Here is an 18,310-nt window from a genome sequence, read left to right as displayed (position 1 = left end):
AAATCTTAAAAAAAAAAAATCACCTTCAGGCTGACTGAGTCCGTAGAGCATGCGACTCTTGATCCCCAGGTCATGAGTTCAAGCCCTATGTTGGGTGTAGAGATTACTTAAAAACAAAAACAAAAAAAACAGCTTACAACTGATGACATATTTTTATTTGGCACCTTTTTTTTTTTTTCTTAGTGGTACATTTAAAAATGATGCATCTTAAACTTGATGAAATACGGTAATCCAGAAGCTGTTACCATCCCTTTGCTTGAAGCCCTTTGGCGCTGTTTTGTGAATTCTAAAGGAAATAAGAATATGGACAACATTTTAGTCTTCAAGCGATTCCAATATAATGTATCCCACCGGTTCCTCACAATCACCGTTTGGAGGAGGCAGGGCAGGTATGATGGTTGACACACTCTCGATCTTGGAGCGGGCACAGATCCTCCTGACACAGCTCTCGCACCCTTCCCTGAATGCTGCCTCACAAGAAACCGGCTCAGATTCCAGGCTTTTTCTGGTGGGGAGAAGTTCTGCTCGCCCTAGGAGAAGAGAGAAATCCTTCTGGACCCTTTCTCCAAAGGGCATTAGCCTCCTGCCCCAGCCACGGGGGACGCAGGAAAATCCTGCTTCTAAGTCCATTCCCGTGGGCAGCCCAGCAACCATGCCTGGGCTGCCACGCAGGAGCCAAGAGGACAGGTGCGGATCCAGGAGGCCACTCACTCAAACCTCTGCGGTCCAGGGGCAGGGTCAGTTCCCTGGGTCCGCTCCCTTCCCCCTCAAGCGGCATCTCAACGTGGACACTGCCTGGTTCTCCGACCACCGCCCCTCACGTGACCAGCCCCTTCGCCCACTCACCCCCCACCCTCGTCCTTGCGCCATAATCTCCGCCCTCCCTTCAAAGCCCCGCCCCCCGGCTTGGCGCAGGCCCCGCCCCTTCCCATCTGAGGGGCGGCAGGAGGGGGCCTGGAGAAAGATGGCGGTGAATCAGAGTCACACCGAGAACCGCCGCGGGGCCATCATCCCTTTTGGCGAAAGGTGCCTGAAGGGAAGCCGGGGGGCGGGGAGGGGGAGCTGTCAGAGTCGGGAGGAGACCGACGGGTGGGGCTGGCGGCTTGCAAAGTCTCAGCCAATCGGAGCCTTTCCCGCCTTTTCCGGGGGCCGCAGTGCGGAGCCCCGTCCCCGCCATTGGAGCGCGCGTGCCCCGGCGGGCGTTTAAGGGCTCAGAGGTGGCAGAGGCTGGAGCGCGTGGCCTCGCTCAGGTGAATGCGCGGGTTCGCGGTGCGAGGCGCTCGTCGCCTCAGAAGAAAGGCAGTAGTGGGGTGTCGCGCCGCCCTTCCGGGTCGCGTGCAGCTGCCGTTGGGAGCGCGAGACCTCCGCGGGGTGACGGCGGCCGGGGTGGGGGTGGGGGAAACCGTGGGCGCGCCCCTCCGGTGCTCCCGGAACACCGAGGCGGAAGAGGCGGGAGTGCGGACCACTCTGAGGATCCCGCGCTTTCGGGGCCTCGCCTCGCCCTCAGAACCTCCAGAAGCCCCCTTTCTGTTCGCCCCGACGGGGTGGGGGGATGGCTGCCCTTACTTTACCGTAAAGATGGGGACCAGACCCCTAGGGAGGAGGACGTTGGCTGCGCGGCTCTTCGGGGTTCGCGCGGTGGCTGTGCGCGGGGCCGGCGGGGCCCACCCCTCGCTCCCCTTCCCACCTCATGCCTCATCTCCACGCCGCTCCTCTCCTCGGTTCCTCCCTCCCAGCTTTCCAGACTCCTGCGCGGTACCCCCAGCAGTTCTTCCTTAGGCTCCCATCTCTGCTCCGACTGGCCCTCGGGCTCCTTTGCTGTCCGGTAGCGGTGAGATTGACACCCCGTGCTGTGTTCCAGGGAGACTGCGCATTTGTCGGAAAGATCCGCTAAGACAGGACCGAGTGCTGATGTCCAGATCTGTTTTCTCTGCTTCCTCCCCCCAAAAATGTTCTTGACAGATTCCCACGGGCGGTGGAAGCCGTCCGTCTTCCCCTGTAGTAGGAGATGATGGCCCGCCACTCGGACCGCGAGGTCTCCCTGGTCACCGGCCTAGAGTGCTGTGACCTGGGTGCAGGTGGCTCTGCGCCCTGAAGCCACTTCTGATCTGGTGTCTGGGCATCTTCTCGCTCAGCCTCGGGTCTGTCTCTCTGCTTTTCTGCGTGTGGGTTGGAGGCAGGGCATGAAGCATGTTTTTAAAAATTGTAGCAGAAGCACCGATTTTGTGGCCCTTTGAGCTATCTTGATGGGGTCCATTCTGTGCTCATGAATGCTTAATCATCGCCAAACACTTGTAAGAGCTTTATACTCATCACTGCTCTATCTACAATGAGGATCAGTAGTATTTCCCTTATTTCTCAGGGAATTTCTCAAACTGAAACAAAGAGAAGTAAATTGCTTAAAATCATATGGCCAGTGCATGTGGGAGAGCTTTGATTGGGGTTTGAACTTCTCAACTCCAGCTGTCCCTCAGAAAGGAAAAGGACTGCTTCTCTGCCTTCTCCTCCTCAGAGAAGACCCACCCTGTCAGTGCTCTGGCTTCTTGTGTAGAAACGACCATATTCTTTATTTTTATTTTATTAATTTTTTTAATTTGAGCATAGTTGATTCACAATGTTATGTTAGTTTCAGGTGTACAACATAGTGATTGGACTGCTCTGTAAGTTATGCTATGCTCACCATAAGTGTAGTCACCATCTGTCACCATACAATGCTATTACAGTATCATTGACTGTGTTCCCTATGCTGTACCTTTTATCCCTGTGACTTATTCATTCCAAAACTGGAAGCCTGTATCTCCCATTACCCTCACCCATTTTACCCAACCCCCCAAGACGTTCCCTCTGGCAACCATCAGTTTGTCCTCTGTGTTTATTTTGCTTTTTGTGTGTTTATTCGTTTTGTTTTTTAGATTCCATGTATGAGTGAAATTATATGGTATTCGTCTTTCTCAGTTTGATTTATTCCACTTAGTGTAATACCTTCTGGGTCCATCCATGTTGTTGCAAACGGCACAAATCCCATCCTTTTTTATGGCTGCATAATATTCCTGTGTGTGTGTGTGTGTGTGTATCACATCTTCCATATGTAATTTTCTATGAAGGAACACTTATGTTACTTCCATATCTTGGCTACTGTAAATAATGCTGCAATAAACGTAGGGGTGCATATATCTTTTCAAATCAGTGTTTTCATTTTCTTTAGGTAAATACCCAGTAGTGCAATCACTGGATTATATGGTATCTCTATTTTTAATTTTTTGAGAAAACTCCATACTGTTTTCCACAGTGTCTGCAACAATTTACATTCCTGCAGACAGTGCACAGTTTCTCCACATCCTCTCCAACACTTACTTCTTGTCTTTTTGATTTTAGCCATTCTGACAGGTGTGAAGTGATCTTTCACTGTGGTTTTGATTTGCATTTCCCTGAAGATGAGTGATGCTGAGCATCTTTTCACGTGTCTGTTGGCCATCTGTATGTCTTCTTTGTAAAAAATGTCTATTCAGTTCCTCTGCCCATTTTTTAATAGGATCGTTTTGGGTTCTTTTGGTATTGATAGAAACTACTTTAAAGAAATAGGTTGAGGGTGCCTGGGTGGCTCAGTCGTTAAGCGTCTGCCTTCGGCTCAGGTCATGATCTCAGGGTCCTGGGATCGAGTCCCACATCGGGCTCCCTGCTCGGCAGGAAGCCTGTTTCTCCCTCTCCCATTCCCCCTGCTTGTGTTCCTGCTCTCGCTATCTCTCTCTCTGTCAAATAAATAAATAAAATCTTTAAAAAAAAAAAAAGAAATAGGTTGAGAAGGAGAAGAAGGAGAAGGTTGTATTTTGACTTCTTTTGCCTATTCAGAATACACATTTGAGAAATTCATCACACTGTAGCTGTGTTCTGGGGAGGTTGTTGTTTTTTTTTTTCCCAGCTAAGTTATAATTGTGCAGATAGGGCTCTACTGGTAAATAGGGAAGACACTGAGTTTTCTTTTTTCAACCAATATTCTAAAATTGTACAGATAGTACCATATGTGTTTATTGTAGAAAAATTAGAAAAAAAATTAAATTACCCCAGATTCCAACATCCAGTGCTTTTTACATTTTGGTATGTATCCTTCTGCACTTCCCTCCATGGAAATATATGCAACACCCCCACACCCGAGACTGCTTTGTAATTTGGTTTTTTTTTTTTTTTTTAAGATTTTATTTATTTATTTGACAGAGAGAGACACAGCGAGAGAGGGAACACAAGCAGGGGGAGTGGGAGAGGGAGAAGCAGGCTCAGGGAGTCCAATGCGGGTCTCGATCCCAGAACGCTGGGATCACGACCCGAGCTGAAGGCAGACGCTTAACGACTGAGCCACCCAGGCGCCGCTGCTTTGTAATTTGTTTTCCCCACTTACCAATGTATTGGGAATGCTCTCCAGTATCAATATCTACATCATTATTTTTAATAACTGGTATTCCAGTATGCATGAATCTTTGTTCAAGCCCCTATCCGGGATGTTCAGGGTGTAATTTGTCATTGCTTCAGTGAACACTTTTGACAACTTATCTTTGCCCACCTGTCAAAATGGTTCTTGGGGATATGTTCCTGAAAGTGTAACTGTGGAATCAGAGGGTCTAGACTTTTTTAAAAAGATTAAAATGTATTTGAAAAAAATATAAAAATTCAAAGATATTTTAAATTATACAAATGTATATAGAAATATATGTTTTTGCAAAGTCACCCTATAGAATTATATCAATTTATATTCCTCTCAATACTCAGAGTGCCCATTTTACCACACCCTTGACAACACCTGGTGTTAAGCTTTGCTATCTCTGCCAGTTTGAATAATTGAATCTTGAAAAAAATTTATTGGTAGTGAATTTATTTTTTTCCTAAGGTTGTTGGCTATTTGTCTTTGATAAATTTTCTTTGTAATTTTTACTAAGTTCATGATTTTGTGTTTGTGCGTGGTAAAAAACATAAAATGAAATTTACCATATTAGCTATTTTTAGAAAATAGAAATTATATATATATATTTAAGGTGTACAATATGATGATGTAATGTACATATATGTACTGAAATGATTTCTACAGTCAGGCTAATTAACATATCATCTCCTCACACAGTTACCATTTTTTTGGCGTGATGCCTGTGCCTGATATCTACTCTCTTAGCATATTTCCAGTGTTCAATATATCTTTTTTAAAAAAAGATTTTACTTATTTATTTGACAGAGGGCAAGAGAGCACAAGCAGGGGAGCAGCAGAGGGAGAGGGAGAAGCAGGCTCCCCGCCGAGCAGGGAGCACGATGTGGGGCTCGATCCCAGCATTCTGGGATCGTGACCTGAGCCGAAGGCGGAAACCCAACTGACTGAGCCATCCAGGCGCCCTTTCAATATACTCATTAAGTGTAGTCATCATGCCTACAGTACATTGGATCTCTAAACTTATTCATCCTACATAACTACAAATTTATACCCTTTGACCACCATCTCCCCATTTCCCCCATTCCCTGAGTCCCTGGTAACCACCATTCTACTTTTTGCTTCTATGCATTTGACTTTTTTTTTTCTTAAGATTCTACATATAAGTGAGATCATACAGTATTGATCTTTCTCCGGGTTATTTTAGTTAGCACAGTGTTCTCAAGGTTCATTCATGTTGTAGCATGTGACAGGATTTCCTTCTTATGATTGAATGATACATATATATAAATACCACATCTTCTTTATCCATTCATCCATTGACTTACACGTAGGTTGTTTCTATATCTTGGATATTGTGAATAATGCTGCAGTGAATGTAGGAGTGCAGGTATCTCTTTGATATCCTATTTTCATTTCCTTTGGATATACACCCAGAAGTGAGATTGGTGGATCATATGGTAGTTCCATTTTTATTACATTGATTGATATTCATATGTTGAACCATGCTATGTTCCAGGAATAAATCCCAGTTGGTCATGTATATAATCCTCTTAATGTACTGTTATATTCAGTTTGCTAGTATTTTGTTGAGGATTTTTGCATCAGTGTTTTTCAGAGATGTTAATCTGTAGTTTTCTTGTCTTGTAGTATCTTTTTCTAGCTTTGACATCAGGGTAATGCTGGCCTCAGAGAATGACCTTGGAAGTGTTCCCTTCTTTTCAGTTTTTGGGCAGATTTTCAGGAGGATTAGTGTTAAGTATTCTTTCAATGTTTGGTGAATTGTCCAGTGTAGCCCTCTGGTTCTGGGCTTTTCTTTGCTGGGAAGTTCTTGGTTACTGATTTAATCTTTTTACTTATTATTGGTTTGTTCAGGCTTTCTATTATTCATGAATTAGCTCCTGGGAATTTATCCATTTCTTCTAGGTTATCCAATATGTTGGCATACAATTTTTCATAATATTCTCTTATAATCCTTTTTATTTTTGCAGCATCCGTTGTAATGTCCTTTCTTTCATTTCTGATTTTGGTAATTTGAGTCATCTCTCTTTTTTTAATTAGTTAATCTAGCCAAGGGTTTGTCAGATCTTTAAAAAAAGACAACAACTTAGTTTCACTGATTTTTTTTCTGTTGCTTTTATATTCTCTCTCTTATTTATGTCAGCTCTAATCTTTATTTCCTTCCTTCTACTAGCTTTGGGTTTAGTTTGTTCTTTAGTTTCTGGAGGTATAAAGTTAGGTTCTTAACTTGAGATCTTTATTCTCTTTTATGTATGCATATACAGATAGAAACTTCCCTCTTAACAGTGCTTTGATGCATCCCATAGTTTTGGCATGTTGTGTTTTCATTCTTATTCATTTCAAGGTATTTTCCAATTTCCCTTGAGACTTTTTATTTGACCTATTGGTTATATAAAAATGTGTTGCTTCATTTCCACATATTTGTGGATTTTCCAGTTTTCGTCATGCTATTGATTTCTAGTTTCATTCCATTGTAATCAGAAAAAATACTTAAGATGATTTTAATTTCCTTGAATTTGTTGACTTGTTTTGTGGCCTAACATGTAACCTATCATGGAGAATGTTCCATGTGTACTTAAGAACATTGTTGAATCACCATATTGTACACTTGAAATTAACACAACACTGCATGTTAATTATACTTCAATAAAAAATAGTAAAAAATAAAGTTAGTCTCTTGTAAATAGCATATAGTTGGATCTAAAATTGTTCATCTTTTGGAAGGTTCATATATCAGAACCATTTCTTTAGCTGGGAACCTACTTACAAATTATAGATAAAAATTATGTGAAGTATGTGAAATCTTTGCATATTTAGTAGCAGTTACTTAGAGCTCAATGCATTATAAGGATATTAACTCAAATTCAGATGATTAACTATTGGAGCTTGAATTTTTGGTGAAGTTCTTGTTAGTGCTGGAGACATAGGGATATTTGATATCCTTAACCAAATGGTGCTGTGAAATTTCATTTGCAGTTTTTACCTTTTTTTTAGAAATTTGTTGTCTCCACATTATAACATTTACCAACGTGGTGAAAATTCATTCTTTGTTTCACTGGACTATACTTTCACTGAAATTTTGCAGTCAATATGCCATCCTTGTAGGACAGTGGTTCTCAGTCTGGGGTGATTTTGCCCCCCAGGAGACATTTTGGTTTTCACAATTTGGGGTGGGGGTGGGCTACTACTGATATTTGGTGGGGAGAGGCAAGGGATGCTGCCAAACAATCTACAAAGCACAGCCCACAACAACAAATAATTATCCAACCCAAACAGTCACCCAGTGCCAAGATTGAGAAACCCCATGTATTATATGCTGACCCAAGGACATGACAGAATGAAATTGCAGAGTACTCCTACCTCCTGAATATTTCAACATGTCTAGAGCCAAATTTATGTCCCTACTTCCCAATAAGCTTCTTTTTCTGACTTCCCTATTTCTTTAGAGGTAAAAATCACCTTTGATTTCTCATGACTTTTTTGTCTCCCAGATCCAGTGAATTACCAAACTCAGGGGATTCTTTCTTCACAGTCTTTTAAATTTGATTAATTGATTTATTGAGGTTTTACACTTAATATTATAAACCCGCTTTTTTACTGAGGTAAAATTCATATAACATAAAATTTGCCATTTTAACCATTTTAAAATGTACAATTCAGAGGCTTTTAGTATATTCGCAATATCATGCAATCACCACCATTGTCTAATTTCAGAACATTTTCATCACCCCAAAAGAAACTGTACCTATTAAGCAGTCACTCCTCATTCCTCATTCAACCCAGCTCCTAACAACCTCTGATCAAAAGTACAACCAGACAGAAGATAATAAAGCAATAGAGGAACTGAACAACACTATTGGACCCGATTGGCCCTAACAGACATGTGCAAAACCCTCCACCCTTCTTTCTTCTTTAGTCCATTTTGGTTTTTGTCTCTAGGAATTTATCTGTTTCAAATAGATTATCTAATTTGTTGGCATATAATTGTTCATATATTCGCTCATAATCGTTTTTTTTCTTATAAATTCTCTGATAACATACCCACTTTTATTTCAAATTTTAGTAATTTGGGTTTTCTTTCTTTTTTTCTTAGTCTAGGTAAAAGTTGGTCAGTTTTGCTGATCTTAAGGGATTAAGTTTTGGTTTTAGTGATTCTTTTGTTTCTAGTCTTTATTTATGTCCACTATAATCTTTATTATTTCCTTCCTTCTGCTAGCTTTGGGTTTTGTTTGGTCTTGTTTTTCTAGTTTCCTAGTGTGGAAAATTAGATTATTGATTTGCTCTTCTTAAAAAAATTGCAAACAGGGGCGCCTGGGTGGCTCAGTCGTTAGGTGTCTGCCTTTGGCTCGGGTCATGGTCCCACGGTCCTGGGATCGAGCCCCGCATCAGGCTCCCTGCTTGGCGGGAAGTCTGCTTCTCCCTCTCCCACTCCCCCTGCTTGTGTTCCCTCTTTGGCTGTCTCTCTCTGTCAAATAAATAAAATCTTTAAAAAAAAATTGCAAACATTAAAACCTATAAATTTCCTTCTTAAGCACTACTTTTGCTACATCTCAAAAGTTTTGGTATGTGTGTTTTCATTTTTATTCATCTCAAAGTTTCTAATTTCTAGTGATTCAATTCTATTTTCTAATTTCACTTGTGATTTCTTTTTTGACCCATTAGTTGTTTAAGAGCATTTTGTTTAATTTTCACATATTTGTTAATTTGTCAGATTCCCTCTGTTATTATTTATAATTTCATTCCATTGTGGTCAGAAAAGATACTCAATATGACTGCAATCTTCATAAATTTAGTGAAACTTGTTTTGTTGCCTAACATATGGTCTGTCTTACAGAATGTTTCATGTGTATTTGAGAAGAATGTATAGTCTACCTTTGTGGGTGAAGGTCCTTATATGTCAAGGTCCTTGACTTTTATTAGATGCATTCATGTTTATATTTGTAATGTCTTTTTGATGATGGCCCTTTTATCATGATATAATATTGCCTCATAATAATTTTTGTTTTAAAGTCTTTTTTCTGATATTAGTATAGCCACTGCAGCTCTCTTTTGGCTACTGTTTGATGGAATATCTTTTTTCATCCTTTCATTTTAAACCTATTTGTGTCTTTGGATCTAAAGTAAGTCTTTTGTAGACAGTATATAGGGAATCATATTTTTAAAATGTATATTTTGCTAATCTCTGGCTTTTAATTGGAGAGTTTAATTCATTTACACTTAATGTAATTATTGATAAGGAAGGATTTAACTTCTGCTCCTTTGCTATTTGTTTCCTATATGTTTCAATTCCTTCATTAATGCCTTCCTTTGTGTTTAATAGACATTTCCTAATATACTATCTTGATTCCCTCCTCATTTCTTTTACTGTTTATATTTTAGTTATTCTCTTTGTGGTTGTCCTGAAGATGACATTTAATGTCTTAATTAACAATCTAGTTCAAATTAATACCAATTTAGTTTTTTAATTTTTTTTATTATTTTTTATTTTTAAAGATTTTATTTATTTATTTGACAGATATATAGAGAGAGCACAAGTAGGCCAAGTGGCAGGCAGAGGGAGAGGGAGAAGCAGGCTCTCTGCTGAGCAGGGAGCCAGACGTGGGGCTCGATCCCAAGACCCCAGGATCATGACCTGAGCCAAAGGCAGTCGCTTAACTGACTGAGCCACCCAGGCGCCCCGACACCCAATTTAGTTTTTTTAATTTTTTTTTTAAAGATATTATTTATTTATTTATTTGAGAGAGAATGAGATAGAGAGAGAGCATGAGCGGGGGGAGGGTCAGAGGGAGAAGCAGACTCCCCGCCAAGCAGGGAGCCCGATGCGGGACTCGATCCCGGAACTCCAGGATCATGACCTGAGCCGAACGCAGTCGCTCAACCAACTGAGCCACCCAGGCGTCCCTAATTTAGTTTTTTTAAAGATCTTATTTATTTACTTCAGAGAGAGAGAGAGAACAAGTGAGAGAGAGAGAGAGCATGAGTGGGGGTGGGGGTGGGCAGAGGGAAAGGGATAAGCAGATTCCCCACTGAGCAGGGAGCTCTACACAGGGCTTGACCCCAGGACCCTGGGATCGTGACCTGAGCCAATGGCAGACACTTAACCGACTGAGCCACCCAGGTGCCCCACTACCAATTTAGTTTTAATTGTATGCAAAAAATTGGTTCCTATATAGCTCTGTCCCTTTATACTGTTATTATCCCAAATTACATCTTTATACATTGTGTACCCATCACTATAGATCTACAATTATTGTTTTATGCAATTGACTTTTAATTCATATAGGAAGAAATGAAGAGTTCCAAACCAAAAGTACATTAATACTGACTTTTATATTTACCTATGTATTTAGCTTTACCAGTGTTCTCTGTTTATTTGTATGGGTTTGATTTACTGTCTGTGTCTTTTTATTTTTATTTATTTTAATTTTTTTAGAGAGAGGTGGGGGAGGGGCAGAGGGTGAGGGGAAGAGAGAATCCCAATCAGGCTCCACACACAGCATGGAGCCCAATGTGGGGCTCGATTTCACAGCCCTGAGATCATAACCTGAGCCGAAATCAAGAGTTAGACTCCTAACTGACTGAGCCACCCAGGTGCCCCTTTAGTGTCTTTTTATTTCAGGCTGTAGGACTTCCTTTGGCATTTCTTACAGTTCAGACCTATTAGTGATGAACTCTCAGTTTTTGTTTACTTGGTAATATTTTAATTTCTCCTTAATTTTTGAAGGATGGTTTTGCCAGATACAGAATTTTTGGTTGACAGATTTTTTTTTCTTTTTAGCACTTTGTATACATCATCCCACTACCTCCTGCCTCTATAGTTTTATGTTTTTTTTTTTTTTAAGATTTTATTTATTTGAGGGGTGCCTGGGTGGCTCAGTCAGTTAAGCATCTGCCTTCGGCTTGGCTCATTGTCCCAGGGTCCTGGGATCGAGTCCTGTGTTAGGCTCCCTGCTCAGCGGGGAGTCTGCTTCTTCCTCTCCCTCTACTCCTCCCCCCAGTCGTGCTCTCTCTCTCTCTCTCCTGCTCTCTCTCTCAAATAAGTAAATAAAAATCTTTAAAAAAAATTTTTTAAATAATAAAAGTTATTTGAGAGAGTGAGAGAGAGCACAAGCAGGGGGAGGGGCAGAGGTAGAGGGGCAAATAGACTCCACGCTGAGCAGGGAACCCGACGTGGGGCTTGATCCCAAGACCCTGGGATCAGGACCTGAGCCAAAGGCAGCCACTTAACCGACTGAGGCACCCAGGCGCCCCTGCCTCCATAGTTTTTTATGAGAAGTCAGCTATTTGTCTTATTGAGGTTTCTTTGTACATGATGATTCTTTTCTCTTGCTGCTTTTAAGAGTCTTTGTATTTGGCTTTCAGCAGTTTGATTATAATGTGTCTTGGTGTGGATCTTTTTGAGTTTGTCCTAGTAGGAGTTTGTTGAGCTTGGATATGTAGATTCGTGTCTTTCATTAAATTGGAGGCAATTTTGGCCATTATTTCTTCAAATTTTCTTTATGCCCCCCTTTTCCCTCTCTCCTTCTGGCAGTCTCATTATGCATTTGGTTGTAAGCTTGATTTTGTCCAACAGGTCTGTTAGACTCTGTTCATTTTTCTTCATTCTTTTTTCTTTGTTACTTGGGTAGTAATTGTTATTCCTTTTTTTTTTTTTTTAAGATTTTATTTATTTATTTGACAGAGAGAGACAAAGCAAGAGAAGGAGCACAAGCAGGGGGAGTGGGAGAGGGAGAAGCAGGCTTCCTGCTGAGCAGGGAGCCCGATGCGGGGCTCGATCCCAGGACCCTGAGATCATGACCTGAGCCGAAGGCAGACGCCTAACGACTGAGCCACCCAGGTGCCCCAGTAACTGTTATTCTTAATTGACCTATCTTCAAGTTCACTGATTCTTTCCTCTGCCTGCTGAAATCTGCCATTAATCCCAGCACTATTGAATTTTTCATTTTACCTATTGTAGTCTCCACCTTCAGAATTTCTATTTGGTTCATTTTTCTATTTCTGTCTCTTTATTGATATTCTCTTCTTTTTGAGACATTGTTCTCATTATCTCCTTTGGTTATTTAGACATGGTTTCCTTTAACTCTTTAAGCATACTTAAAATAGTTTATTTAAAGTCTTGGTCTAGTGGGGTGCCTGGCTGGTTCAGTCAGTAGAGCGTGTGACTCTTGATCTTGGAGTTGGGAGTTTGAGCACCACGTTGTGGGTGGAGTTCACCTAAAAAACAAACAAACAAACAAATAATGTCTTTATTTAGTTAATCCAATGCGTGGGCTTCCTCAGGGCAGTTTCTATTAATTTGATTGTCTAATGTTCACAGAAGAACATATGGGCTATACTTACTTGTTTCTTTGCATGTCTCGTGATTTTTTGTTGTTGAAAACTTGACATTCTGAATATTATAATTTGGCAACTCTGAAAATCAGATTTTCTCTCTTCCGCAGGGTACTTTGTTGCTGCTTGTTGTAGTTATTGTTTGTTTAATGGCTTTTCTGAATTATAAATTTTGTAAAGTTTGTACTCTTTGTCATGTGTGGCCACTGAAGTCTCTTGTTAACTTAGTAGCCAACTAGTGATTTGACTATTTCCTCATATATCTGAACCCAAAACCAAAACCAAAACAAAACGAAAAACCCCAAAAATAAAACAAAAACTTCCCGCTTTTGCAGATGGGGTCTACTTATGTGTTTGGAGCATGTTTTTGTCACTCAGCCAGGCAGTTTACAGCTCTGTCTTAGCTTTCACTTCCTGCTTGAGCAGAGCCTCATTGTCAACCAGAGGTAAAAGTTTTGGGCCTTCCCAGTTTTCTTCTGAGCATGAATCCAGCCCTGGGCAGATATGCACGTGGCTTTCTAGATTCCCATGAATATGGTCAGAGCTTTTCAAAGCTTTTATTCCCTAAAGCATCTCATCAGCCTTTCCTCCCTAACTTTTCAGTTTTGTTTGTTTGCACTAAGTGTCATCCTTTGCCCCAGATAGCAGCAACTAATACCTTTACCTTGAACTGTTTTTGACAGATGCACCCTGGGTAGTCACCTGGGTAGTTCCTGAATTAGGCACATACCCTTTGAGCCAGCCCCTCAGGGAGCTACCAGACAAGTTAAAACAACCACAATTCTTTGAGAATAAGGTGTGTTCTGCTCCCTTTGGTACTTGACACCACACTAGGAATGTGGGTTATTTTTAAGGCTGTTGCCAAACTGGGGATTGGGGGATGGTACCAGGATAAGTGAAAGTGTCACAAAGCTCTCTTATTGAGACTCAACTATTTTGTCTTGATTAAACATTCTCTTAGTTGCTATAAGGTTTTGATTAGATTCCAGAGTTCTGAACTGAGTTTTGGAGTTCCCTATTTGTTTTAAGATTTATTTATTTACTTGAGAGAAAGAGAGAGAGGAGGCGCAGAGGGAAAGGGAGAGAGTGTCCCAAGCAGACTCCTCGCTGAGTGTGGACCATGACTCGGGACATGATCCCAGACCCTGAGACCACAACCTGACCCCAAGCCAAGAGTCTGACACTCAACCGACTGCACCAGACAGGCACTCCTGGAGTTCCTATTTTTCCTGACATTTTTGCTGGCATCCTATATTTTCATTGTATCTTAAAAAGCCCTTTTTATCAACACACCACCACCCCAGTTCTGGTTCTTATCACTGCACATCAGGAATATTTTAGGGATTCTTTTTTTTTTTTTTTTTTTAAGTAATCTCCACACCCAACATGGGACTTGAACTCATGACTCCAAGATCAAGAGCTGCATGCTCTACTGACTGAGCCAGCACAGCACCCCTTAGGGATTCTTAAAGTGGTGCCTCTGATATACCACCACCTCCTTGATCATGTGACTAGCCTGCTGCAAGAGCTGCAGCTCACAGTTTCTTCTTGCCTTTTAAATGGTGTCTCTAATCTCTAGTTCCAGCATGGCTTTCCAGCTCTATCTCACTGCTCTCCCCGCGCCCCCCTCACTCCCATGCTGTTTTGATGAATCCACACAGGTAGGCTGCTCCCAAGTGTGCAATTTGCTTTCCACTGCATACCTCCATTGATGCTGCTCTCACACCTCCATTCATGCTGTTTGTTCCCCATCTGGATTGTCCCCTACCTTCACCTCTGCCTACGGAAACACTATTCATATCTTAAGAATCAACTCACACTTCAACCTTTCTGTAAAGTCATTTTTAATCACTTCAACCAAAGCTAATCTCCTTCCACTAAATTGCTATGACATTTTTGTGCCATTAATGTGATGTATGTCATATTACTGCTTGCATTATTATCTATAATCATGTTTTCATTCATTCATTCTTTTGATAAATATTTAGTAGCACCCACTGTTTGCTAGGGCTAGAGTGGAAAGACATTGTCCTTAATGATCATTAGTTAAGACATTGAACAAATAAGCACATATCTATTATAATAATTACTTAGAAAGAGAAGAAACCCAATAGGATTCTGTGAGTGAGAATAGGATGAGTCCAAGTTTCTCAGGTTAATAGTGAGGGAGAACATGACAGGTAGAGTGAACAACATGCCAGAGGAATCTGGAGCACTCTGTGTGCCTTACCGTCTCTATAAGAGTTAGGGAAACATTTCCATTACCACAGTGCTTAATACTTCCTGCACATAAAGAAAGAAATTAATGAGTAAACATTAAGAAGAAGGTAAATTTTAGGGGCGCCTGGGTGGCTCAGTCGTTAAGCGTCTGCCTTCGGCTTGGGTCATGATCCCAGGGTCCTGGGATCGAGACCCACATCGGGCTCCCTGCTCTGCGGGAAGCCTTCTTCTCCCTTTCCCACTCCCCCTGCTTGTGTTCCCTCTCTGGTTGTCTCTCTCTCTGTCAAATAAATTAAAAAAAAAAAGAAAAGAAAAGAAAAAAAGAAGAAGGTAAATTTTATAAGAAAAAAAAGAACCTGGGGCGCCTGGGTGGCACAGTCAGGTAAGCCTCTGACTCTTGGTTTCAGCTCAGGTCATGATTTCAGGGTCCTGAGATCAAGCCCCATGTAGGGCTCCCCACTCAGCAGGGAGTCCTCTTCCCCTCTCCCTCTCCCTCTGCCCCTCCCCCTGCTTGTGCACTTTTCTCTCTAAAATAAATAAATAAATCTTTAAAAAAAACCCCAGTGATAAAAGGGAGAAGAATAAGTGAACAGTCAGAGAATAAGATCATTTAATTTCCTTTCTGTTTCAATAAAATAATGGCAGTAGCACCAGCAGCTAACATTTATTGAGTGCTTACTCTGGACTAGGACTGTGCTAAAAGCTTTATATGTGTCATTTTAAATAACTTCTAAGTTGTGTTGTGTCTGCCCTTTCTTTTCTGCAGTATCTTGGCTCAGTGTCAGGATGTAGAGCTCTCCTTTCTACAGCAACCAGAGGGATCCAGTCTCTTCAGTGGTACAAAGAAGGGAACACTGTTTCTCACTTCATACCGGGTAATTCTACTTCTACTTTGATCGGATTAACTGCACATTTGTTTTCCTTAAAATGGAGAGAGGTTAGACATTGACTTTCAAAGTGTTTCAAAACATTCACACTTTTATGATTTTCCATGTTGACGAATATGGAAGAAAATGGGTGATGTTTCTCAATTAGGCCAGGATGTCAAAGCAGCCTTGACCTTAGAATTGCTCTGCTATGTCTCAATCTGTGGACAAACTGCATTCCTTCTCTGAAATTTCTTTCCTTCTCCTAGGTGATCTTCGTGACCTCACACACAGTCAATGACTCCATGTTTTCTTTTATGATGCCATTTGATCTAATGAGTAACTGCACCATCGAACAACCAGTCTTTACCTCCAACTTCATTAAAGGAATCATTCAGGCAGCTCCAGATGGTAAGTGTTCCCCTTCAGAAGTGTTTTTTTTTTTTCTCAAAAGCTTCCAGAAGGTTTAAGATTCAGACTTGGCTCATGCTGGAATTTAAAGAAAGCTGCCCTGCTCCTTTGGGTAGTGCTTCCCTCTCTGTCTGGGGCAGTCCTCTCTGGCCAGCGGTGCCAGCATCTTAGTGAGTGTGTGCCATTTCTTCCCCCAGGTGGCTGGGATGGACAGGCTACTTTTAAATTAGCCTTCAGAAAAGGAGGTGCCATCGAATTTGCCCAGTTGATGATGAAAGCTGCCTCTGCTGGTGAGCAATGCTAATAAAGATACTAAATGCCTTGGGGTTTTGAGGCCTGTGGAATTGAAGTAGTACTGTCACCCCCCGGGTCAAGACTTTGGCCTCTGTGGTCAGGCAGTTGGTAGCTGCCCATGTATTCAGCAGGCATTTCCTGAGCCTCCCTACTATGGGACACGCACCATACCACATGCTGGGAGCAAGATTATTCAGTCCCTCCGTGTCTTAAAGGAGTTTGCAATCTACCAGGAGCTTATACTCAGACACCTGAATGACTGATTTTACCTGATAATCTTTTGTCCATTTAAATGCTGGTCTTATATCACTGAGTAGTCTCATTTTCAGGTCAGGTAGCCCCAGTTGCCTGAGCTCTTTTACCTCTGTCATGCCTTTTTGTCTTTTCTCCTCTCTGGCTTTTCCTTTGCTTCTCTTAGATTTAGTTCCCATCTTCCATGAGAAGAGGGAAGAGGCATTGTCAAGCACTACAGCACTGATCTAACGTATATACCAGATAACTTTTTCAGACTTTGAATACAAGTAATCCTTTAATGGGGCACCTGGCTGGCTCAGTCGGTAGAGCATGTGACTTTTGACCTAGGGGTTGTGAGTTCAAGTCCCATGTTGGGCATAGAGCCTACTAAAAAAATAAATAAATCCCTTAATGATATATTTTTATTTAATCTAGCCTCATTTCATATCCCTACTCTCTCACCTTTTGTACTCCAATCTAACTAGACTTCTTTGTGCCTTGTTCTCTCATCTCTGAGCCTTCATGCTATTTGTTCTTTATGGGTAATTTTTAAAATTAATTAACTAATTAATTAATTTATTTATATTTTTAAAGTAAACTCTGTACCCAATATGGGGCTTGAACTCATGACCCCAGGATCAAGAGTCACATGCTCTACTGACTGAGCCCACCAGGTGCCCTGAAATTTGCTCTATCTGGAATGTTCTTTCTCTTTCTCCCTTGTCTCCACCCCCAACTCCAATCTAATTGAGATGAACACAATCTAGTTGAGACGGACATAGGCAAATATGCCATAATAGAGACATGGACAAAGTGCTGGGGACACAGAAGGATGGAATGAATTTTCTAGCTCAGAAGACTGACTAGATCATGATGCTATAAACCATGGTTAAGAATACAAGAGACAGGGCGCCTGGGTGGCTCAGATGGTTAAGCGTCTGCCTTCGGCTCAGGTCATGATCCTGGGGTCCTGGGATCGAGTCCCGCATCGGGCTCCCTGCTCCTTGGGAGCCTGCTTCTCTCTCTCTCTCTCTGTCTCTCATGAATAAATAAATAAAATCTTTAAAAAAAAAAAAAAAAGAATACAAGAGACAGTCTGAGTTGGAGAAGAAATGAGTTCAATTTTAGATATAATAATACTAACATTTAATGAATGCTTACCATATAGTGGGCAGTGTTCCAAGCCCTTTACATGTGTCAATATTTGTAACCCTCACAAAAACTTATGATGTAGCTACAATCATTATCCCCAGTTGATAACAGGGGAAACTGAGGCAGTGATGGTTATACAGTTTCCCAAGGCTGTCCAGGTAGACAGTGATGGAGCTAGAATCTGAACCCTAAACCTCTTCTCGCTCTTTTTTTTGAACTTTTTATTTTGAAAAATAATCATATCTATGGAAAAGTTGCAAGAATATTACAACAAACTCTTATGGACCATTTGTCTAGATTCACCCATTATTAACATTTTCCCACATTTGCTTTATCTTATTCTTTTTTTTTTTTTTTTTTTTTTTTTTTTTTT

At 41.3% G+C, this 18,310-nt stretch overlaps 1 protein-coding gene across 1 annotated transcript in view; it reads left to right on the top strand.

The window, feature by feature from the left end:
- Window positions 1–964: 964 nt before the first annotated feature.
- Window positions 965–18,310, top strand: part of WBP2NL (WBP2 N-terminal like) — a 24,315-nt gene continuing 6,969 nt past the window's right edge. Inside the window, exons 1-4 of the mRNA XM_021687735.1 lie at window positions 965–1,026; window positions 15,747–15,855; window positions 16,116–16,257; window positions 16,455–16,547. Of these exons, the coding sequence (XP_021543410.1) occupies window positions 965–1,026; window positions 15,747–15,855; window positions 16,116–16,257; window positions 16,455–16,547 (406 nt within the window). The remainder of the gene's footprint in view (window positions 1,027–15,746; window positions 15,856–16,115; window positions 16,258–16,454; window positions 16,548–18,310) is intronic.

Source organism: Neomonachus schauinslandi, chromosome 5 (genome assembly GCF_002201575.2).
Source record: "Neomonachus schauinslandi chromosome 5, ASM220157v2, whole genome shotgun sequence".
NCBI classification, from domain to species: Eukaryota; Metazoa; Chordata; class Mammalia; order Carnivora; family Phocidae; genus Neomonachus; species Neomonachus schauinslandi.
This window is presented reverse-complemented; position numbering and strand designations above follow the sequence as displayed.